We start from the raw sequence: 25,156 nt of genomic DNA on the forward strand, positions 1-25,156 counted from the left end.
TCCGTCCTGGCGTCACCGGAGGATGGTGTGCCGCACGCAGGCCCGACCCCCGTGGGTCCGCTGCGGCAGCTCCACGGCACCTCAGCCGACCGCAGCAGGACCCATGCCGCTGCCAGAGCCAGCCGGCTGGGCGCCGGTTTTGAATCTTCGGCCCATCAGGACCATCCTGGAACTCTGGAGGCTCCCTGTTCAAGGACAGGAAACCAACTGATGCGGGGAGAGGTACCGCCCCTTTTTATCCTGGAGGTTTCCTGTCCTTGAAGGGCGGATCCCCTCTCTCGTGGTGCTGTCATGGGTGCTGGAAAAAAGCAGCTAGTTAGCCCATATAAATACAGATTTCATTGTTTTGAATGTTTTCTGGGCACGGTTTCAGGCCGGGTTTGGAGAGGCATCCCCCTGTTAAAGGGAACCTGTCACCAGATTTGGGGAATATAAGCTGCGGCCACCACCAGTGGGCTCTTGTATACAGCATTCTAATATGGTGTATATAAGAGCCCAGACCACTCTGTATAATGTAAAAAAACACTTTTATAATACTCCCTTGGGGGGAGGCGGTCCTTTCCGATGGGTGTCGCTGCTCTCCAGTCCGACACCTCCTCTCTGCTGCAATCTCCGGTTTCCTTCTACCCAGCCCTATGTGAATGACGCATCTCCGTCATCCACACAGGCCGACATTTCAGTCCTGCACAGGCGCATTTTGATGAGCCATGCTGAGGGTTGAGTACTGTAATGCACAGGCACGAGGAAAGGTTAAAGACCGCCCGCGCATGCGCACTACAATACTTTCATCTGCCTTGAGCAGGTTAGAGCAAAGTGTGCCTGCATAGGACTTCAATGCTGCCTAGTGTGGATGACGTAGGACACATCATGCATCCCGGCTTCAGGAGGACGGTGATCGCTGCAGAGATGAGGCGCCAGACCAGAGAACGGAGGCATCGGACAGGATAGCAGCAACACCCATCGGACAGGATAGCAGCAACACCCATCGGACCGGAGAGCAGCAACAGCCATTGGACTGGACTGCCCCTTAGGTGAGTAGTATAAGGCCCTGTGCGCACTTGCCGGTTTTTGCAGCGGATTTCCTGCAGTTTTGCTGCAGAAAATGTTCATAACATCTCTGCAGTGACTCACCAGCAAAACCTATGAAAAAAAAAAAAAAGACTATATTACTTACGGTACTGGGATTTTCCAGAGTCCACGACAGCACCCACGAGAGGGATCCGCCCCCTTCAGGACAGGAAACCTACAGATAAAAGGGGGCGGTCCCCCTCCCTCATCAGTTGGTTTCAGAGAAATGGAGAGGGACCGCCACAAATTAGTAACAAGACAAGAAAAAAGTAGAACCACCAAACCCAAAGGGTGAAGAAAACAAAAGGGTAGGGGTGTAAAGGGTGCTGTCGTGGACTCTGGAAAATCCCATTACCGTAAGTAATATAGTCTTTTCCTTTCGCCACAACAGCACCCACGAGAGACTTGGTGAGATAACACACTTAGGGAGGGACCACCATCTGAAGAACCGATCTCCCAAAGGAAAGGTCAGAGGAGGAAGAAAGGTCCAGTCGGTAGTGTTTGTAAAAAGTAGAAGGAGAGGACCAGGTCGCAGCCTTACAAATACTGTCAATGGAGACATTCGCCATGGCAGCCCAAGATGAAGCCATCGCCCTAGTAGAGTGAGCCTGTACAGGAGACGGAAGGGGCTCATGTTTCGACTCATATGCAACAGAAATGGCATCCTGCATCCATCGGGCCAAGGACTGCTTCGTCACCTGACGACCACGTCTGGAACCCTGAAAGGCAATAAACAAAGCCCTATCCTGTCGCCAAGGGGCTGTCCTAGAGATATATGCTAGAATAGTGTCCTTTACGTCTAGTGTGTGAAACCGGCATTCCTCCGGTGTGGAAGGGGCAGGAAAGAAGGAAGGAAGGATGATTTCTGCATTCCGGTGAAACTGTGAGGCTACTTTAGGCAAATAGGCCGGGTCTGTTCTTAGAACAATATGATCTGGGAAGATCCTAAGGAAAGGAGGATCTACAGAAAGAGCCTGAAGATCACTAACACGACGGGCCGAAGTGAGTGCAACTAAGAGGCATGTTTTAAAAGATAGCAATTTGTCAGACGCCGAGGCGAGTGGTTCAAAGGGTGGACGGGTTAGGGAATCCAGAACTAGAGTGAGATACCAGGGGGGTGGGCAGGGAAGACGAAGCGGCTGACCCCGGTCACAGGCCTTGATGAAACGCATGACTCACTTATCCCCAGCTATATTAGAATTATAAAGGGCGCCCAGAGCTGACACATGAACTTTAAGGGTACTGACTGACAGACCCAGATCTCGCCCAGACTGGAGAAACTCCAGAATAGAAGAAATCGGGACCACCGAAGGCGCGGCATCAGGGAAGGAGACAAGGAACCGGTGCCATACCCGACCATACTGACGGGTAGTCACTGGTTTTCGACTCTGCAGCAAGGTATCCACCAGGCGACCGGAAAACCCCCGGGAGTCTAGTAACGCCCTTTCAAATTCCATGCCGTCAAGTGGAATCCCTTGACGCGTGGATGCAGGAAAGGCCCCTGTGATAGGAGATCCGGGCGGGATGGGAGAACCCAGGGGTCCGTCACTGACATCTGTCTCAGGAGGGAGAACCAGGGACGTCTGGGCCAGAAGGGAGCTATAAGGAGAATGCGAGCCTGATCTTCCGATTTTCCGAAGGACCGTTGGTAGAAGAATTATGGGAGGAAAGGCATAAGCAAGGCTGTACCGCCAGGGAACCTGAAGGGCATCCAGTACCGTTGGCTGATCCGCCCTGCTCAGGGATCCAAACAAATCTATAACCGGGAGGCCCCAGTACTGTATGATTTGAGCAAACACTTCCTGATGCAAGACCCATTCTCCCTAATAGAGAGTGTGACGGCTGAGAAAATCCGCCTTGACATTGTCCACCCCTCGGATGTGCACTGCAGAGAGGGATAACAGATGAGTCTCGGCAAGTTCCAACAGTTGAACCGCCGTGGACATGAGGGAAGACGATCTCGTTCCCCCTTGGTGGTTGATGTATGCAACCACCGTCTGATTGTCCGTACAAAGCCGTACATGTGTTCCCCTGAGGAGGTGAAGAAACGACATCAGGGCCTGAGAGACCGCCATGAGTTCTTTCCGGTTGGAGGACTCGGTTGATTCTTGCTGGGACCAAAGACCTTGGGTCATAGAGTCCCCCAGGTGAGCCCCCCACCCCCAGGGACTGGCGTCCGTTGTGAGGACATTGGTGGGGTGAACATGCCATTCCTTCCCCTTGGTTAAGTTCTCCTCCCGAAGCCACCAAGTCAGGGAAGCACGTGCAGTGTCTGTCAATCTCAGAGGACGATCGAGGGACCCTGGATGGGATCGTGCAGCTGCCAGGACCTCCCACTGAAGCTGTCTGGAGTGAAGTTGGGCCCATTGGACAGCGGGGATACAGGAGGTCAGGGACCCCAACAGAGACATTGCAGAACGGAGAGATAGAGATCTGTGATTCTGTGCGTGTCGTACAATCCTCTGGATTTTTGCTATTTTGTCCACTGGGAGAAAACAACGCTGTTGACGAGAATCCAGAAGCATGCCTAGGAAAGACTGAAAAGTTGAGGGCGTGAGTCTAGATTTTTGGAGATTTAAAAGCCACCCCAGACGACCCAGAGTTGACATAGCATTATGGAGACGAAGAGAACATTGTGCCGCCGTGCTACCCACAACCAGTAGGTCATCTAGATAAGGGATCACGAAAGTCTGTCGCTCGCGAAGGTGAGCAGTGACCTCCGCCATTACTTTAGTGAAAATCCGAGGGGCGAGTGAACCGCCGAAGGGCATGGCCGTGAATTGGAAATGGTGAACAGAGTTGTGCATATAGAGTGCTACCAGGAAGTACTGCTGATAATGTGCGTGAACCGGGAAGTGGTAATATGCATCTTTTAGATCAAGGACCGTCATGTAGCAATAGGGATAGAGCAATTTTATGGTGGTCAGGAGGGATTCCATTTTAAACCGTCGGTATTTTAGAAAGAGATTAAGCTTTCGTAAATTAATTATGGTTCGAAACGACCCATCAGGCTTTAGTACTAAGAAAAGAGGGGAGTAAAACCCTTGGCCCCTCTCATGTAATGGGACTGGCGTAAGAACCCGTTTTTCCACCAGAGTGAGGACTGCCGTCACCAGTGCGTTATGTTGATCCTCCGATCTCCTAATGGGTGTAAGACAATACAATTGAGGAGGTAGGGAAGTGAATTCTAGCCGGAGACCATGAGAAATCAAATCCAGTATAAAGGAGCTGGAAGTGATGGTTTTCCAAAGGGTTGCAAAAAACCTGAGTCTGCCTCCCACCGGAACCCCCCCATCATTGTTTAGGGAACTTCCTACGGAAGGAAGGGTTTCCGAACAGGGTCCCCTTGGACCCAGAGGCGGGGTTGTCCGATCTATCCCTGCGATCAGGTCGTGTGGGCTGGAAACGACGTTTGCGATACGGGAGCCTAGAAGGAGGAGCAAATGCATTAGGGAACCCCTTTTTACTATCACCCGCCTTGGTGAGTATGTCATCCAGCTGTGGACCAAAGAGGAACTCACCCTCACAGGGAAGTGCACACAGTCTCGATTTTGAGGATGTGTCCCCTTTCCACGATTTTAACCAGAGGGCTCTCCGGGCTGCATTAGAAGACCCTGCCGCTCGGGCCGCCAGGCGGACAGAGTCAGCAGAAGCATCTGCCAGGTAATTAGCCGCGTCTTTGAGTAAGGGTAGCGAGGAAACAATCTTATCCCTGGAGGTACCTGACTTAAGCTGCTTGTCTAGGGTATCTAGCCAGACTAAAAGTGACCTGGCTGTACATGTTGCGGAAATGGCTGGTTTCAGCGCCCCTGCAGAGGCTTCCCAGGTTTTACGCAGGAAGGCGTCTGCTTTACGGTCTAGAGGGTCTCGTAGAAATCCCATATCCTCGAAAGGCAAGGCTGATTTTTTGGAGGATTTTGCTACTGCCACATCCACCTTTGGTACCTTGCACCATTGGGACAAGTCTGCATCATCAAAGGGGTATCTCCGTTTTGAAGAAGACGGGAGAAACCCACGATGATCCTGTTTCTGCCATTCCTTGCGAACAAGGGTTTTTAGGGCCTCATTCACAGGAAAGGATTTCCTTTTCTTCTGAGTGAGACCAGCAAACAAGGTATGATCAGCAGATTTGGGGATTTTCTCTTCTGCAATCCCCATGGTTGATCGAACGGCCTTTACTAATGTGTCCATCCCATCCAATGAGAAACACGCCTTTCCAGCCTCGTCAGAAGAGGATGAGGTAGAGGCTGAAGAAGCATCACTCTGGCTGTCAGCTGAGTCAGAAGACGGGGGGAATCATGCTGGCGGTGAGATTTCTTTGTTTTCTTAGACCCATGCAGGGACTGAAGAGAAGCCTGAATTTCTGTACGTATCAGTTCCCTGAGATCCGGAGGGGGGTTGGTAGAAGCTGAAGCCTCCCCCCGAATAGCTTGGATACAGGACCTACAAAGTTTCTGCATATAGTCCTTTGGGAGGGGACAGGCACACAGTGGGCACTCCTTATTATTAGCTTTAGCGGTGCTTTTCTTAGGGCCCTGGAACAGAACTGAAAGGGAACATCAGTATAGGGCAACATTCACAAAGTTCACTCACCCATACCAGGAAAAGAACGGATACCGGCTTTGGAGGTGGGGACGAACGATTTGTCCGGTCCTTGGAGGATGCAGAGTCCTCGGTCCTCTTACGACCCGTGGAACTCCTTGTGTCACTCGAGTCTTTACGTCCAGCATCCCTGGACGGAGAAGTGTCCCGGGCTGGGGAGGCGCGGGGACTTCCCATCTTTGTAGAAGCGGAGAAGATTCAAATAGAAAGGAAGCCCGCTTCTTAAGCTGTGCGCTCCCCAACCACTCCTGCAGCTCCGTCACGCTGTGGCAACGAGCGCTGACGCAGCAAGACCCGGACACGCCCCCCCCCCGCGCGCGTACACGTTACTGTAAGCACGTGGTGCAGGGGAAGCGCCAGACTCACCGCACACAGCAACTCACCGGCCCGTTGATTACCGCAAGTCCCAGACACGTTGTATTCAGGAGGAATCCACGAGTCTCCAAGCCATCCGTTCCCCGGAAGTGTCCTTTCACTTCCGGGTCCCTGCAGGAATTCACGCGTGAGCTGACGTGGCAGTTTCCGGACACGCCTCCGGCACATGCTCCACATCCGGAAGGAGCTGGAATCACGCAGCACAGGGAGAGTCACCGTTCCACGAACAGCCTACTTACCGGCGCGGTCCTGCAGGCGTCATTTCCCCGGAGGACAAGGCCAAGCCGAGGGAAAGAGGACGGGGTGCACCGGAGGATGGAGTCCACGAGGGGAGCTCCACCGACCGTGCTTCTGGAATCCTGAGCTCCGCCGTTCCCTTAGACACCGCACGGACTCCTAGACCCAGGTATGGTAGGTTCCGATCCTTCCAGGACAGGAAACCAACTGATGAGGGAGGGGGACCGCCCCTTTTTATCTGTAGGTTTCCTGTCCTGAAGGGGGCGGATCCCTCTTGTGGGTGCTGTCGTGGCGAAAGGAAAAAATGCTGTGCGCACTATGCGGATTTTGACAGCTGCATGTTTTGCTGCGGGATTCCCGCAGCAAAAACAATTGCATATCACTTATTTTCCGCACGTCGCTGCGGGATTTCACTCCATTGACTGCCATGTAATCGTGAAATCCCGCAGGGAATAACGCAGGCAGCAAAATCTGTGCGGTTCATTGTGTTTTCTTGCGTTATTCCCTGCGGTATTTTGCGGTTTACCTGCGGTAATGTACATCACTTGCCTGCGGTTTGCAGGGAAGTGATGTCATTATGACAGGAAGAGGAAGCGGAGCAGAGTAAATACACACATCACAGACATAGCACACACACATCGCACTCACACACAGACATATAGACTGCACATAGACAAACGGAAATATAGAAGAAAAGAAGAAAAAAAACACGTGGGCTCCGCTGTATATTTACCGTCCAGTTGAGGTAAGCACACAGCGGCGGCCCGGTATTCTCAGGCTGGGGAGGGCGAGGGGTAGGGTTAATGTCCCCCGCCTCCCTCCCACCTCCCACAGCCGAGAATATCAGCCGCAGCTGCCCCGGGACTGTTGCATCCATTATGCGGCAGTACCGGAGTGTCCCCAGCTCTTCTAGATGCCGTGATGCAGTGGCGATCCAGGTAGTAAGGAGTTAATGGCGGTGGTTCGCCGCCACTAAGTCCAGGCTTGATCATGGCAGCGTCTATGTGACAGATGACATGATCAACCCGTAAGTAAAGTGAAAAAACACACACCGAAAAATCCTTTATTTTATTTAAAACACAAAAAAGCCTCGTTCACCCGTTTTTTTTAACCCCCCCGAAACAAAGCTCCGACGTAATCCACAGGTCCTGCGCTGCTTGCATCCAGCCACAACTGACACTGACACACAGCACTGAATGCAGCCTCGCAGCGAGACAGCAGAGGTAACCACAGGGCATTTCCCACGGCCGGTAATGTGAACTCACTGCCGACCGTGAGAAATGCAGCGATTTGTCCTCTATCTATCCCTCTATCTATTCTTCTGTCTATTTATTTCTCCATCTACTATCCATCTCAGAAGGAAATTATTTTTTTTTTTTTTTTAAATGTGCTTTATTGCATTGAATGCAATAAAACAGATGTACCAAACCGCATGCGGCAAAACCGCGAACAATACTGCGGTAAAACCGCAGCAAACCGCATGCGGTTTTCGGGAGCAGTAATCTTTCAATGCCTGCGGAATTTTCTTGAGAAAATTCCATTTTCCAGTGCGCACATAGCCTAAAAGTGTTTTTTATGTTCCACACAGCGGTCTGGGTTCTTATATACAGCATTCTGGAGTGCTGTATATAAGAGCTCACTGGTGGTGGCCAAGGCGTATAGTTGCCAAGTCTGGTGACCGGTTCCCTTTAAAGTTCTCATGCACACATACCCCAACACATCCTGGAGTCCATTATAAGAATTTTGAAAAAACTTTACAAACTAATTTTTTTGTGTGTGTAGCAGGCACAATTGAGGCAATCAATATAAAGTCGCAGCATATTCACGGATACATACCATATAAAACTGCTCTATCCCAACATTGTAGACTTTCTGCAGCACCCTCATGAAGAGCTTCTGGACCACGTCTGGCTGGAATTGGAGGCATAATGTTAGTGAAACCAAAGATCTAAAACTGAAAAAAAAAAAAAAAACACAAAACAAAACACAAACTCCTCACATACTTAAGCCTGTGATCGCTGCACCCTCTGCTATAACTCGGGCTTCTATGGACTTGGCTCTGCAGACTGTGGACACCTCCTAACTTCGGTGGTGTCCAGGCTACCTCTTATCAAGCACAGACCTCCAAGGGTTACATTCGGGTTTCTTACCCGCTACATTGAATCTGCACAGAATACTAGCCTAGCGGTTTACCCTTGGGATACTAGCAGGATGACATTGCTGCATATTTTCCATCCGTTTCAATCACACACTGCAGAAATTTTCAGAGCAGAAATAAACTTGTGATGTAGATGATTAAAAGGAATCTGTCAGCAGGTTTTAGCTATGTATTCTGACGACAGCATGAAGCGTCCGGTGCACAGAGCGACCGCTGCAGGATGTCGTCATGGCTTTACTGCAGTTGAATGCTTTACGGCGCCACAAAGCATTTAACTGCCGTAAAGCGCTGACAGAAGTGACGGCCCTGTGTACTGGATGCGATCATGGAGGAGTGCTTCTTGTGGACCGCAGGCACATAGACCCCTCTATGATCATGTCCAGTGCATGGGGCCACCGCTGCTGTCAGCACATTACAGCAGTTGAATGCTTTGTCACGCCGTAAAGCATTCAACTGCAGTAAAGCCATGACGACATCCTGAAGCGGCCACTCCGTGCACCGGACGCCATCACAGAGGGGTCGGTGTGCCTGTGGCCTGCAAGAAACAGCTGGAGGCACCGTGGGAATGGAGGACAGGTGAGAATATATTTTATTGCGTGTAAACAACAGCATGATAGGGGACAAGAAGGAGACCAGTAGGAGGGCATTACTAAACAATGGGCACATTACTGCAGGGGGCATTACTAAACAATGGGCACATTACTGCAGGGGGCATTACTAAACAATGGGCACATTACTGCAGGGGACATTACTAAACAATGGGCTCATTACTGCAGGGGACATTACTAAACAATGGGCACAATACTGCAGGGGGCATTACTAAACAATGGGCACATTACTGCAGGGGACATTACTAAACAATGGGCACATTACTAAACAATGGACACATTACTTGGGTCGGCTTAGGCTATGTGCCCACGTTGCATCCAGGTAGCTCCAGTTCAAAAAGCATCCTCTGGCAGAAAGGACAATGCTTTTGGCTTTAAAAATGCATGTAAAACGCAAAGAAAGTAGCCTGTGCGCACCTTGCAGTTTTCATGAGTTTTTAGTGCTTTTCCGGTGCTTTTAGAAACGCTGCAGTTTTGTATTAAATTGAATAGATGGGAAACGCAGCCAAAATGGCAAAAACAATTGACATGTTGCTTCTTTAAAAACAGAGATTTTGCCCAAAAATATGCAAATTTCACGCAGCGTTATGAACAGCAAAGTGCGCACAAGAAATCCCTATTTCTCATAGACTTTGCTGTAAAATCAAAACGCATGCATTTTGGCATGAAAACGCTGCAGTTGAAAACGCTGCTGAAAAGCATGAAAAAACGCAACGTGGGCACATAGCCTTATACTCGAGTATATACAATATATCCCAAACTCTATATTTTAACTGGACAAGTTGGGGGTCATCTTATACGCCGGAAAATACGGTACTTTTTATTATATACACATATTTATATTTTTTTTAAACCATAAAAAAAAAAATTAAAAAAAATAAAAATTAGGACCATTTTGGTATCGCTGATATCATATTGATGAGGAGGGTCCCATTATCAGGTCATTTTTACCACACAATGTACACCACAATAAAAACTCCCCCAAAACAATGTCAAAATTGCGTTTTCTTCATAATTTTATCTATTGTATTTTTTGGATTACAAGATGCACTTTTTTTCCCAAAAAATTGGGAGGGAAATGAGGGTGAATTTTATAATTCGGATATATGGCTCCCTGTGGGGGAAGGGGGGGGGGGGGGGGGGGGGGGAGTGCGCAGCCACAGTGGAGCGGGGGTCTCAGGAGGCAGGGCCACAGTTGAAGGATGACAGCGGCGGCAATGTTAGTTGGGCAATGCTGTGGTCCACGGTGTGGGAGGAAGGGGTGTCTCAGATCTAAATGTGCGCATGTCCCCCCTCGCAGCCATTTTCCTGAAGTCTATCACGTCGGAGGCGGCGCACGCGCAGATTGAGATTTCGGCTCTCTGAGATCTCATTCTGCACATGCTTTGCCTCTGCAGCCATTCTCTGTGAGCTATATCTGGATTATAAAACAGACTCTAGGAAAAGACAGACCCCTTTTTTTTAACATTAAAAGTGTTTTTTTTTCTCCTATTAACGTCCTCTACATTTGGGGTGCGTCTTATAATCTGAAAATATGGTATTTTTCCCCCCTATTTCCCAATACACTATATACAACTCGTCCCACAAAAAAACAACCACTTATGTCTATAAGGACAGAAAAAAAAAATATTAAAAAATTGACCCTTGGAAGGCGGGGAGGCAAAAAAAAATGAAAACTCAAAGTTGGAAATTGGCCGCGTGGGAAAGAGTTTAAAGGGAACCTGTCGCCAGTTTTTTGGCCTATAAGCTGCGGCCACCACCAGTGGGCTCTTATATACAGCATTCTGACATGCTGTATATAAGAGCGCAGACCGCTGTGAGAACATAAAAAACACTTTATAATACTCACCCAACGGTCGTGCGGTTGGCCATATGGGCGTCTCCGTTCTCCGATGCCGCCTCTTTCAGCCATCTTCCTCCTCCTTCTGAAGCCTGTGTGCATGACGCGGCTATGTCATCCACACTCACCGGTCCTACGCAGGCACACTACAATACTTTGATTTGCCCTGCTCAGGACCGGAATGCCGGCGAGTGTGGATGACGTCGGACGCGTCATGTACCGCGGCTAGAGAAGAAGGAGAACAAAGATGGCCGAAAGAGGAGGCGCCGGCACCGGACAATGGAGACACCCATATGGCCAACTACGCAACCGTTGGGTAAGTATTATAAAGTGTTTTCTATGTTATACCCCCGGCCCGGGCTCTTATATACAGCATGTTAGAATGCTGTATATAAGAGCCAGGTAGTGGTAGCCGCAGCTTATAGCCAAAAAAGTGGTGACCGGTTCCCTTTAAAGAGCAGCTGGAGAATTGGCTGCAGAAACTCTGCTCTATCTGCACAACAGTTGCAAATTCCCGTGTGGATTCTTGGTCTGATTTGCGGAGAATTATCAACAGTAAATCCAGACTGTGGACACAACCCTACAGCGAATAAACTATTCAAAATAAAAAAAATAAAAATCTAGAATACGAATTATGGTATTTGTAGCGCCCCTGAAGTCATCAGGGAGCTACAAGGTTTTGCATCCTCACCAGGATGCAGGGCCTACCCCCTAGGGCCCCGGAAGACCAGTGCCGGTCACACACAAACACTCCAGGTAATCCCAGTTTTTCCCCAACAATCTCCCATACAATGGTACAAGGCTAGGGTCGGACCAATGGATTGCCGCCTAGAGGTGGAGCCACTCCAGTCCACTAGTTGACCAGTGGAAGGGGCAGACAGTGGAAAGTGAGTCAGTCCGAGTGGAGCAGTGAAGGTGGACATGAGGAGATGCACTGACAAGGAGTTGACAGTAACCTGGTGCCCAGGAGGGTAGTTGCCGCTGGAGTACTCCCAGAACTACGCACCAACGGGGTACAGGACCCTAGGACATGCAGAAGCTCCAGGCAGGCCTGTTAACACCTGCACAGCGAGGGGACCATGAAGGAAATATCTAACCCTAAAAATCAGAGACTCAGTAGCAAAGGGAGAATCGGAAACAGGACCAGAGACTCCAACCCCACAGGGTTCACGCTACCGTCAGGCGGACAGCAGTGGAAAAACCACCAGACAAGGACCCCCAGTTGCTCTACGCCACGGGGACCCACCAACAAGAGACAGGTGCAGGAGAAGAAGATACCAGATTACTAAACTGGCACTGGGACAAAAAGGGACCTGAATGTGAAACCAGCCGGCCTCGGGTGACCAGTTACCACCAGCAAAAGTGAGGAAAAAAGAGAATTTTGTTTACTTACCGTAAATTCTTTTTCTTATAGTTCCGTATTGGGAGACCCAGACCATGGGTGTTTAGCTTCTGCCTCCGGAGGACACACAAAGTACTACACTTAAAAGTGTAGCTCCTCCCTCTGAGCTTATACACCCCCTGGAGAACCAGATCTAGCCAGTTTAGTGCAAAAGCTGAAGGAGAATAGCCACCCACAAGTAGAACAGAACAAGAGCCGGAACAACCGGAGACTGTCTTGACAACAGCCGGTGATAACACACGGAACAAGAAAATTGCCAACGGGCAACAGGGAGAGAGCTGGGTCTCCCAATACGGAACTATAAGAAAAAGAATTTACGGTAAGTAACAAAATTCTCTTTTTCTTTATCGTTCCTTTGGGAGACCCAGACCATGGGACGTTCCAAAGCAGTCCCTGGGTGGGAAATAAACAGAAAAACTAAGAAGTAGGCAAAACCTAACTTCACAAGTGAGCGACAGCCGCCTGAAGGATGCGTCTGCCCAAGCTCGCATCTGCCGAAGCATGAGCATGCACTAGGTAGTGCTTCGAGAAGGTATGCAGGCTAGTCCAAGTGGCAGCCTGACAGACTTGTTGAGTCGTAGCCTGGTGCCTAAAAGCCCAAGAGGCACCGACAGCTCTGGTCGAGTGTGCTTTGATCCCCGGCGGGGGAGGCACCTGAGTACTCTGGTAGGCGTCCGAAATGGTCGATCTAATCCAGCGGGCCAAGGTCGGCTTAGAAGCAGGGAGACCCTTGCGCCGTCCTGTGGTCAGCACAAAAAGAGAGGTGCACCGCCTAAGCTCAGCGGTGCGAGACACATAAATCCGGAGAGCACGCACCAGATCTAGAGTATGCAGCACTTTTTCAAAGCGATGAACAGGGGCCGGACAGAAGGAAGGTAAGGAAATGTCCTGGTTAAGGTGGAAGGGCGAGACCACCTTAGGAAAAAAGTCCGGAGTCGGACGGAGAACCACCTTGTCCTGGTGAAAAACTAAAAAAAGGTGACTCCGAGGAGAGCGCAGCCAAATCGGAGACTCTCCTGAGAGAAGTTATGGCAACTAGAAAGGCCACTTTCTGAGAAAGACGATACAAAGAAACCTCCCTAAGAGGCTCAAAAGGGGGTTTCTGCAATACCGTGAGGACCAAGTTAAGGTCCCAGGGATCCAAGGGCCGCCGATAAGGCGGAATGATGTGAGACGCGCCTTGCATGAAGGTGCGGACCTGAGCCAGCCGAGCGAGACGCCGCTGGAACAGTACTGACAGAGCTGAGACTTGTCCCTTGAGAGAGTTGAGGGACAGTCCTAGCTGCAGACCGGACTGTAGAAAAGACAGAAGGGTTGGCAAAGAGAATGGCCAAGGAGGATGGCCGGAAGAGCAACACCAGGACGAAGGGAATTTTGTTACTTACCGTAAATTCCTTTTCTTCTAGCTCTTATTGGGAGACCCAGACGATTGGGGTATAGCTACTGCCCTCTGGAGGCCACACAAAGCACTACATTAAAAGTGCAAGGCCCCTCCCCCTCTGGCTATACCCCCCCGTGGTATCACGGGTTCTCCAGTTTTAGTGCCAAAGCAAGAAGGAGGAAGCCATTAACTGGTTTAAACAAATTAACTCCGAATAACATCGGAGAACTGAAAAACCGTTCAACATGAACAACATGTGTACCCGCAAACAACAAAAAAACATCCCGAAGGACAACAGGGCGGGTGCTGGGTCTCCCAATAAGAGCTAGAAGAAAAGGAATTTACGGTAAGTAACAAAATTCCCTTCTTCTTCAGCGCTCTATTGGGAGACCCAGACGATTGGGACGTCCAAAAGCTGTCCCTGGGTGGGTAAATAAATACCTCATGTTAGAGCTGCAAAACAGCCCTCCCCTACGGGGGTGTCACTGCCGCCTGCAGGACTCTTCTACCTAAGCTGGCATCCGCCGAAGCATAGGTATGCACCTGATAATGCTTGGTGAAAGTGTGCAGACTGGACCAGGTAGCTGCCTGGCACACCTGTTGAGCCGAAGCCTGGTGACGTAATGCCCAGGACGCACCCACGGCTCTGGTTGAGTGGGCTTTTAGCCCTGAAGGAACCGGAAGCCCCGCAGAACGGTAGGCCTCTAGAATTGGTTCTTTGATCCATCGAGCCAGGGTGGCTTTAGAAGCCTGCAACCCCTTGCGCGGACCAGCGACAAGGACAAAAAGTGCATCGGCACGGCGTATGGGCGCCGTGCGGGAAATGTAGATTCTGAGTGCCCTCACCAGATCTAGCAAACGTAAGTCCTTTTCATACCGGTGAACCGGATGAGGACAAAACGAAGGCAAGGAGATATCCTGATTAAGATGAAAAGAGGATACGACCTTAGGAAGAAACTCCGGAATAGGGCGCAGCACAACCTTGTCCTGGTGGAACACCAGGAAGGGAGCCTTGGATGACAGAGCTGCCAGCTCAGACACTCGCCGAAGCGATGTGATCGCAACAAGAAACGCCACTTTCTGCGACAGCCGAGAAAAGGAAACTTCCTTCAGAGGCTCGAAGGGCGGCTTCTGGAGAGCAACTAGTACCCTGTTCAGATCCCATGGATCTAACGGTCGCTTGTACGGGGGCACAATATGACAGACCCCCTGCAGGAACGTGCGCACCTTAGGAAGACGTGCTAGACGCTTCTGAAAAAACACGGATAGTGCCGAAACTTGCCCTTTAAGGGAGCTGAGCGACAAGCCCTTTTCTAACCCCGATTGCAGGAAGGAAAGAAACTTGGGTAATGCAAATGGCCAGGGAGACACTCCCTGAGTAGAGCACCAGGATAAGAAAATCTTCCACGTCCTGTGGTAGATCTTAGCAGAATTCGACTTTCTAGCTTGTCTCATTGTGGCAACCACTCCTTGAGATAATCCTGCAGATGCTAGGATCCATGACTCAATGGCCACACAGTCAGGTTCAGGGCCGCAGAATTCTGATGGAAAAACGGCCCTTGGGACAGTAAGTCTGGTCGGTCTGGCAGTGACCACGGTCGACCGATCGTGAGATGCCACAGATCCGGATACCACGACCTCCTCGGCCAGTTTGGAGCGACGAGTATGATGCGACTGCACTCGGATCTGATCTTGCGTAGCACTCTGGGCAAGAGCGCCAGAGGCGGAAACACGTAAGGGAGCTGAAACTGCGACCAATCTTGAACCAAGGCGTCTGCCGCCAGAGCTCTTTGATCGCGCGACCTCGCCATGAATGCCGGGACCTTGTTGTTGTGCCGGGATGCCATTAGGTCGACGTCCGGCACTCCCCAGCGGCGACAGATTTCCTGAAACACGTCCGGGTGAAGGGACCATTCCCCTGCGTCCATGCCCTGGCGACTGAGGAAGTCTGCTTCCCAGTTTTCTACGCCTGGGATGTGAACCGCGGATATGGTGGATGCTCTGTCCTCCACCCACATTAGAATGCGCCGGACTTCTTGGAAGGCTTGCCGACTGCGCGTCCCTCCTTGGTGGTTGATGTATGCCACCGCTGTGGAGTTGTCCGATTGGATTCGGATCTGCTTTCCTTCCAGCCACTGCTGGAAGGCTAGTAGGGCAAGATACACTGCTCTGATTTCCAGAACATTGATCTGAAGGGTGGACTCCTGCGGAGTCCACGTCCCCTGAGCCCTGTGGTGGAGAAACACTGCTCCCCACCCCGACAGACTCGCATCTGTCGTAACTACTGCCCAGGATGGGGGCAGGAAGGATCTTCCCTGAGATAATGAGGTGGGAAGGAGCCACCATTGTAGAGAGTCCTTGGCCGTCTGGGAAAGCGAGACTTTCCTGTCCAGGGACGTTGACTTCCCGTCCCATTGGCGGAGAATGTCCCATTGAAGTGGGCGCAGATGAAACTGCGCAAAGGGAACTGCTTCCATGGCTGCCACCATCTTCCCTAGGAAATGCATGAGACGCCGCAAGGGATGCAACTGGCCCTGCAGGAGAGATTGCACCCCTGTCTGTAGTGACCGCTGCTTGTTCAGCGGCAGCTTCACTATCGCTGCTAGAGTATGAAACTCCATGCCAAGATACGTTAGTGACTGAGTCGGTGACAGGATCGACTTTGGAAAGTTGATGATCCATCCGAAAGACTGTAGAGTCTCCAGCGTAGCATTCAGGCTGTGCTGACATGCCTCCTGAGAGGGAGCTTTGACCAATAAGTCGTCTAGGTAAGGGATTACCGAGTGTCCCTGAGAGTGCAAGACTGCTACCACCGCCGCCATGACCTTGGTGAAGACCCGTGGGGCTGTCGCCAGACCAAACGGAAGAGCTACGAACTGAAAATGGTCGTCTCCTATCACAAAACGTAGAAAACGTTGATGTTCTGTAGCAATTGGCACGTGGAGATAAGCATCTTTGATGTCTATTGAGGCAAGGAAGTCTCCTCTGGACATTGAGGCAATGACAGAGCGGAGGGTTTCCATCCGGAACCTCCTGGCGTGCACATGTTTGTTGAGCCGTTTTAGGTCCAGAACAGGACGGAACGAGCCGTCCTTTTTTGGAACCACAAAGAGATTGGAGTAAAACCCTTGCCCTTGTTCCTGAGGAGGGACTGGGATCACCACTCCTTCCGCTTTTAGGGAATCCACCGCCTGCAGCAGAGCATCTGCTCGGTCTGGATGTGGGGAGGTTCTGAAGAACCGAGCTGGAGGACGAGAATTGAACTCGATTCTGTACCCGCGAGACAAAATGTCCGTCACCCACCGGTCTTTGACCTGTGACATCCAAATGCCGGAAAAGCGGGAGAGCCTGCCCCCGACCGGCGATGCGGAGGGGGGGGGCTGGAAGTCATGAGGTAGCCGCTTTGGAAGCGGTACCTCCATTTGCTTTCTTGGGGCGTGTGTGAGTCCGCCACGAATCTGAGTTTCTTTGCGTCCTCTGAGTCCCTTTGGACGAGGTAAATGGTGTCTTGCCCGAACCTCGAAAGGACTGAAACCTCTGCTGCCACTTTTTCTGCTGAGGTTTGGATGTTCTGGGTTGTGGTAAAGAGGAGTCTTTACCCTTGGACTGCTTAATGATGTCAGCCAATGGCTCGCCAAACAGTCTATCTCTAGACAAAGGCAAACTGGTTAAACATTTTTTGGAACCAGCATCTGCTTTCCAGTCCTTTAACCACAAGGCTCTGCGCAAAACTACCGAATTGGCGGACGCCATTGAGGTGCGACTGGTAGATTCTAGGACCGCATTGATAGCGTAAGACGCAAACGCCGACATCTGCGTGGTAAGGTGCGCCACTTGCGGCACTGCTGGATGCATGATAGCATCCACTTTTGCTAAGCCAGCTGAAATAGCCTGGAGTGCCCATACGGCTGCGAATGCCGGAGCAAACGACGCGCCGATAGCTTCATAGACAGATTTTAACCAAAGGTCCATCTGTCTGTCATTGGCATCTTTAAGTGAAGCGCCATCCTCCACTGCAACTATGGATCTAGCTGCAAGTTTGGAAATCGGGGGGTCTACCTTTGGACACTGTGTCCAGCGCTTGACCACCTCAGGGGGGAAAGGGAAACGCGTATCTTTAGATCGTTTAGAGAAACGCCTTTCTGGGTGAGCGTCGTGCTTCTGGATTGATTCTCTGAAGTCAGAGTGATCCAAGAAAGCACTCAATTTACGCTTGGGATAGAGGAAACGAAACTTCTCCTGCTCCGCAGCCGCCTCTTCTGCTGAAGGGGCTGGGGGAGAAATATCCAACAGCCTATTGATGGCTGAGATAAGGTCGTTTACCATGGCATCCCCATCCGGGGTATCCAGGTTGAGAGGGGTTCCAGGAGTGGATTCCTGATCACTCTCATCAGACACATCACAGGGAGACTGATTGCGCTGAGACCCTGAGCAGTGTGAAGACGTCGAGGGTCTTTCCCAGCGAGCTCGCTTAGGGTGGCTGGGGCCATCATCTGAGTCATAATCCTCGGCCTGTGAAGCCGGGGACCCCCCTGTGGGCTGGATACATTCCAAGTAAGGGGGACCTGAGGACAGAGGCCTCGCCGTGCCCAGAGACTGAGCCCCATGCATAGATTGCAAGGTTTCAAGGATTTTTGCCATAGACACAGACATATTATCTGCAAAAACTGCAAAGTCTGTCCCTGTCACCGGGGCAGAACTGACAAGCGTCTCAGCCTGGGTCGCTACCTCTCCTGATTCCGGCTGGCGAAGCAGCACCGGGTCGGAGCATTGCACACAATGGGGGTCATCGGAGCCTGCTGGTAGATTAGCCCCACATGCAGCACACGCAGTATACACAGCCCTTTTTGCCTTGGCCGCCTTGCGTTTTGAGGATGACATGTTGCTGCTTCCACAGAGCGATCTGGGATATGCAGCCAGAAGCAACCTCACAGTGCAAGAAATACAATATCTATATATCTGTACACAGTACACCGATACACTGTGAGGCACTAGAGGGACCAGCACAGACAAATCGCTTACCGCCCGCTTAAAAAAGCGGGTGTGTGGTCGCCAGATAGCCCCTAGTCCAGGTCTCCCAGAGCCTTGCGTCCTTCCTCCAGCCAGGCATGCATGTAATGGCTGCCGGCGTCTCGAGAGAGGAAGGGGGGCGGGCCCTGGGCGTTCCTGGCCAAGAGCGGGAAGCCTGCTTCCCTCTGTGCCAAGTGAGAGGGCTGGAGCATGTAAATCAGGCTCCAGCCCTCGTCGCTGCTAGCGAACAGCGTCTCTCCCCTACCCTGAATGACAGGGTGGGGGCGGGAACGAATCGGAGCTGCCGGCGTCCTAGGCCCAAAAAGCCGGGGACTAAATTTATAACCGCCGCCGCCGCCGTAAAAGCGCGGACGGCGGATCCCCGGCGCACCACAAGTCACAGCAGCGCCGCCCGATCCAGAGGGGGTTGGCGCTGCGTTCCCATACACAAAAAAGTCCCCCAGTAATCTGTAGGGACACCAACTCCACGTTGCGGTCCCCGGCGCACTACAACACCCAGCCAGCCCGGAGTGTGTCTGTGCCTGCCGGGGACACAGAGTACCTGTATGATGCAGGGCCTGTCCCTGATCGTACTCCTGCTCCGTCTCCATCAGGTTCTAATGGGTCTGTGGATGGAGCCCGGCATCAGAGCTGAGAGGCCGGCAGGATCCCACTTCCACAGAGCCCTACCAGGGGATGTGGAAGGAAAACAGCATGTCAGGCTCCAGCCCTGTACCAGCAATAGGTACCTCAACCTTACAACACCATCCAGGGGTGAGAAGGGAGCATGCTGGGAACACTATATGTGTCCTCTTTTCTTCCATCCGAAACAGTCAGCAGCTACTGCTGACTAAAATCTGTGGAGCTATGCATGGAATGTCTGACCTCCTTCGCACACAAAGCTAAAACTGGAGAACCCGTGATACCACGGGGGGGTATAGCCAGAGGGGGAGGGGCCTTGCACTTTTAATGTAGTGCTTTGTGTGGCCTCCAGAGGGCAGTAGCTATACCCCAATCGTCTGGGTCTCCCAATAGAGCGCTGAAGAAAGGAATATTTTCCAAGTCCTGTGATAGATCTTGGCGGAGGAAGACTTACGGGCCCGAGTCATAGTGGAGATGACCTCAGAAGGAATACCAGAAGTCGTCAAAATCCAGGACTCAAGAGCCACGCTGTCAATTTGAGGGCCGCAGAATTCGGGCGGAAAAACGGACCTTGTGAGAGTAGGTCTGGACGGTCCGGAAGATGCCACGGCATCTCTACGGACAGTTGGAGCAAGTCCGGATACCAAGCTCGCCTGGGCCAGTCCGGTGCAATGAGGATGACTCGACGGCCCTCCATTCTGATCTTGCGCAGGACTCTGGGCAAGAGAGCTAGTGGGGGAAACACGTAGGACAGACGAAACTGGGACCAGTCTTGAACCAGAGCGTCCGCGAAGGCCTGAGGATCGTGGGAGCGAGGCACGTAAACAGGAACCTTGTTGTTGTGACGGGATGCCATTAGGTCCACGTCCGGAGTGCCCCATTTGCGGCAGATTGACAAACACTGCCGGGTGCAGGGACCACTCGCCACCGTCCACGCATTGACGGCTGAGATAATCTGCCTCCCAGTTTTCCACGCCTGGGATGTGGACTGCGGATATGGTGGACTTGGAGTCCTCCGCCCATTGAAGGATGCGTTGTACCTCCATCATTGCCAGGCGGCTGCGTGTCCCGCCTTGGTGATTGATATAGGCAACCGCTGTTGCGTTGTCTGACTGGACTCGAATGTGCCTGCCCGCCAACAGGTGGTGAAAAGCTAGGAGAGCTAGAAACACGGCTCTGGTTTCCAGCACATTGATTGAAAGGGCTGACTCGGACGGAGTCCAAATGCCCTGTGCTCTGTGGTGGAGATATACCGCTCCCCAGCCGGATAGACTGGCATCCGTGGTGAGAATCACCCAGGACAGGGCCAGGAAGGAGCGCTCTTGTGACAGGGAGAGGGGCCGAAGCCACCACTGAAGAGAGCTCCTGCTCCGTGGCGACAGAGCCACTAACCTCTGTAAGGAGGAAGGCCGCTTGTCCCAACAGCGGAGAATGTCCAGCTGCAGAGGGCGCAGATGGAACTGGGCAAAGGGAACAGCCTCCATGGACGCCACCATTTGACCCAGCACCTGCATCAGGCGCCTGAGGGTATAACGGCGGGGACGCAGCAGAGAGCGCACCGCTAGCTGGAGAGACTGCTGTTTGATTAAGGGCAACTTCACAAGTGCCGGCAAAGTCTCGAACTGCATCCCTAGGTACGTGAGACTCTGGGTCGGAGTCAGAGAGGATTTGGGAAGATTGACAAGCCACCCGAATTGGGCTAGAGTGGCGAGAGTGAGCGAGACACTCCGCTGACAGTCTGCGCTGGATGGAGCCTTGACCAGAAGGTCATCCAGGTAAGGAAGCACTGCCAACCCCTGGAGGTGCAGGACCGCAATCACTGCCGCCATGACCTTGGTGAATACCCGAGGGGCCGTGGCTAACCCGAAGGGGAGAGCCACGAATTGAAAATGATCCTCTCCTATGGCAAAACGTAACCAACGCTGGTGTGAAACTGCGATTGGCACATGTAGATAGGCATCTCTGATGTCGATGGACGCCAGGAAATCCCCTTGGGTCATAGAGGCAATGACTGATCGCAGAGACTCCATGCGAAAATGCCGCACCTGAACATGCTTGTTGAGAAGCTTGAGATCCAGGATGGGCCGGAAGGTACCGTCCTTTTTGGGAACTAGGAAGAGGTTTGAGTAAAAACCTCTGAACCGTTCCCGAGTAGGAACTGGTACAATCACTCCGTTTGCCTGCAGGGATGCCACGGCCTGTGAGAAGGCGGCGGCCTTGGAGCAGGGGGGAGTTGAGAGAAAAAATCTGTTTGGCGGGCTGGAAGAGAATTCTATCCTGTAGCCGTGAGATATGATATCTCTCACCCACTGATTGGAGACTTGTTTTAACCAAGCGTCACCAAAGTGAGAGAGCCTGCCACCGACTAAGGACGTGGCTGGAGCGGGCAGAGAGTCATGAGGAGGCTGCCTTAGTGGCAGAACCTCCTGCGGTCTTCTGCGGACGCGCTTTTGGGCGCCAGTTGGATTTCTGATCCTTAGCTGAGTTAGCGGACGAGGCGGAGGGCTTAGAGGACGACCAGTTGGAGGAACGAAAGGAACGAAACCTTGATTGATTCCTACCCTGGGCAGGTTTCCTGGTCTTAGTTTGTGGCATGGAAGTACTCTTCCCGCCAGTAGCTTCCTTAATAATTTCATCCAGCTGTTCACCGAACAGCCGGGAACCAGCAAAGGGGAGCCCAGCAAGAAACTTCTTGGAAGAAGCATCTGCCTTCCACTCTCGAAGCCACAAAATCCTGCGGATAACAAGAGAATTAGCTGAAGCCACCGCAGTGCGGTGAGCAGCCTCTAGCATGGCAGACATGGCATAAGATGAAAAAGCTGAAGCCTGAGAGGTTAAGGTAACCATCTCAGGCATAGATTCCTTGGTGAGGGAATGCATCTCCTCTAGAGAAGCAGAGATGGCTTTGAGAGCCCACACTGCTGCAAAAGTCAGGGAAAACGCGGCCCCCGCAGCTTCATACACAGATTTGGCCAGCAGGTCAATCTGACGGTCAGTGGAATCCTTAAGTGAGGTGCCATCAGCCACCGACACAACGGTCCGGGCTGATAGCCTAGACACCAGAGGGTCTACCTTTGGGGAGTGCGACCACTCCTTGACCACCTCAGGTGGAAAGGGAAACCGGTCATCAGAACCACGAGAAAGCGTTTGTCAGGACAGGCCCTGGGTTTGGTCACAGCGGTCTGAAAACTGGAGTGGTTAAAGAACACACTCTTTACTCTCTTAGGCGAGGTAAACTGGTGCTTTTCTGCCAGAGAGGGTTGCTCCTCTGAGACTGGCGGATTGAGATCCAGTACAGAATTAATGGACGCAATCAAGTCACTAACATCTGAGTCACCCTCGGAGAGATCAATGGGGTACATAGCCTCCGAGCCCCCAATGAGGGCATCCTCCTCATCTTGCGAGTCAGCTCTTGAGTCAGAGCCACGGGATGAGGAGGGGGAGGAAACCCTGCGCCTTCTCTTAGAAGGACGGGGTCTGGGACCTGATGATGAATCTTCTGTGAGCTTTGATGGACGGAGGTCAGAGGATAGGGATCCTCTGGCAAGAGTATTAGAGGCACCCTGTGAGGAGGGCTGATGCATATTCATCAAAGTCCTGGACAAAAGTCCCATGGACTCAGCAAATGACTGGGATATGGACCTAGAAAAAGGACTCTACCCAGGCCGGGGGTTCAGCCACAGGTGCAGAAGCAGCCTGAGAGACCACTGGGGGTAAGACTCCAGGCTGTGCCACCGCCAAGTTAGAGCAAACATCACAATGTGGACAGGTGCTCGGCTCAGGCAGCAGGAGCTTACATGCAGTGCATACAGAATAAAGCTTTGGAGCCTTGCTCCTTATGTGAGACATGCTGCTGGAGTGGGGGCTTTGCAAGAGAATGAACCCCAGGGAGAATATACAGAGGTGCACAACCGGAGACCGGCTGTGGCTTACCAGACCGCTGGAAGCGGTGTTGTGTGCCCTCCAGATCCCGAAGCCCGGACCCCCAAAGCACAGCACCTCAGCAGGGATGCAGAGTGCAGACAGGCCCAGTGCAGAGTGAACTCTGCCTGAGAAATGTCCGCCGGAGCGAAGAGAGGGGGCGGGACTAGGGGGCGTTCCTGTAGGGGAGCGGGAACTGGAGGGCCATAGACCTGCAGGAGAGGAAACACGCGCCAGCAGTGGGGAGTGTCCCTCCCCTGTGCAGAACGGCCGCCGGGAGGGGCCGTGCCTGTCCCTCTTGCATGAGTGACATGCGAGGGAAGTTAACAGAAACTAGGCCTCCGGCAAAGCCGGGGCCTAAATTTAAGCGGCGAGGCCGACGCGCAGGCACCATCGGCGCGGTTCTCGGGCGAAAGCTAGAGAACCCGCCGGAAATGTCAAAATAAATACATTCAGCATACTCTCCCCATACAATAAAGAACAGGGACCCCCAACACATAAACGTCTCAGGTACTTAGCTGCTGAGACGCAGGGCCAGGTCCCTGGGGATGAGTGCTCCGGTCCAGCAGGGTCCTGAAGGGGCTGTGGATGGAGACCGGTCTCCTGCCAGGCAGGGCTGTGGAGTCGGAGTCGGAGTCGTGGAGTCGGAGTCGGAGCTCATTTTGGTGGAGTCGGAGTCGGAGTCGGTATAAAATGCACCGACTCCGACTCCTAAAATATATAATAAATTGGGGACAGGAGTGCAATGCAGAATGTGCTGAATATTTTACTAAATAATAACATTTAGTATAATGCTTATATTTAAGTGAAAAATTTATTGTAGTACAATGTGAACATCAGACATTTAATTGTTTTTATGATACAATAATCAAGATATTTGGATAGAACATAAAATATTTATTGGAATACAACTTTAGAACACAAAAAACTAATAAATTGTAAATATGTAATATATATATATATATATATATATATATATATATATATATATACACACACAGTGTATATACACACACAAGATATATATGTAATCTACTGTATATTACATAGTGTATTACATATTTACAATTTATTACAGTTTTTTGTGTTCTAAAGTTGTATTCCAATAAATATATTTTATGTTCTATCCAAATATCTTGATTATCGTATCATAAAAATTATTAAATGTCTGATGTTCACATACACATATTCATGTACTACAATAAATTTTTCACCTAACTAAGCAATATATGTAGGAGTCGGAGTCGGAGCCGGAGTCGGAGTCGGAGCCGGAGTCGGAGTCGGTGCAAGAGAATTTGAGGAGTCGGAGTCGGAGTCGAAGGTTTGGCTTACCGACTCCACAGCCCTGCTGCCAGGCATGGAGACCGTGCTGGCTCCCACTTCAAGCCAGAGCCCAGGAGGGATGGTGAAGGAGCACGGCATGTAAGGCTCCAGCCTTGGAAATCAACCTTACAACACCGCCGACACAGTGGGGTGAGAAGGGACATGCCGGGAGTCCAGACAAGGACCCGCATTTCTTCAATCTCTTTCCAAAAAATCATATGAGAATGCATGTGTGGATGTATGCCTCCTGACACAAAGCGATAAACTGGCTGGGACTGGCTCACCAGGGGGTGTATAAGCTCAGAGGGAGGAGCTACACTTTTAAGTGTAGTACTTTGTGTGTCCTCCGGAGGCAGAAGCTAAACACCCATGGTCTGGGTCTCCCAAAGGAACGATAAAGAATACCCAGTTACACTGAACTCGTGTGGACTACCTTCTTCCGACACCCATCTCATCACTTACCCTCTGGGGCCCGGCCCTGCTTACGGAGGGTCTACCATCCAGGCTGCCATGAACACCAGCCCCAGTAGTGGACATTGTGCAGCGGCGGCTCCATCCATATCGCTGTAACATCGCAAGTGGCATTACG

General features: G+C 51.5%; 1 protein-coding gene across 3 annotated transcripts in view; it reads right to left on the bottom strand.

Moving 5' to 3' along the window:
* The window catches only part of NUF2 (NUF2 component of NDC80 kinetochore complex), a 237,608-nt gene that overhangs the window by 54,620 nt on the left and 157,832 nt on the right, over positions 1 to 25,156 (bottom strand). For all 3 annotated transcript variants that reach the window (XM_075321005.1, XM_075321003.1, XM_075321004.1), the window contains exon 3: positions 8,119 to 8,193. In XM_075321005.1, the coding sequence (XP_075177120.1) occupies positions 8,119 to 8,193 (75 nt within the window). The remainder of the gene's footprint in view (positions 1 to 8,118; positions 8,194 to 25,156) is intronic.

The sequence above is a fragment of the Anomaloglossus baeobatrachus genome, chromosome 8 (assembly GCF_048569485.1).
Source record: "Anomaloglossus baeobatrachus isolate aAnoBae1 chromosome 8, aAnoBae1.hap1, whole genome shotgun sequence".
In the NCBI taxonomy this organism is placed as follows: Eukaryota; Metazoa; Chordata; class Amphibia; order Anura; family Aromobatidae; genus Anomaloglossus; species Anomaloglossus baeobatrachus.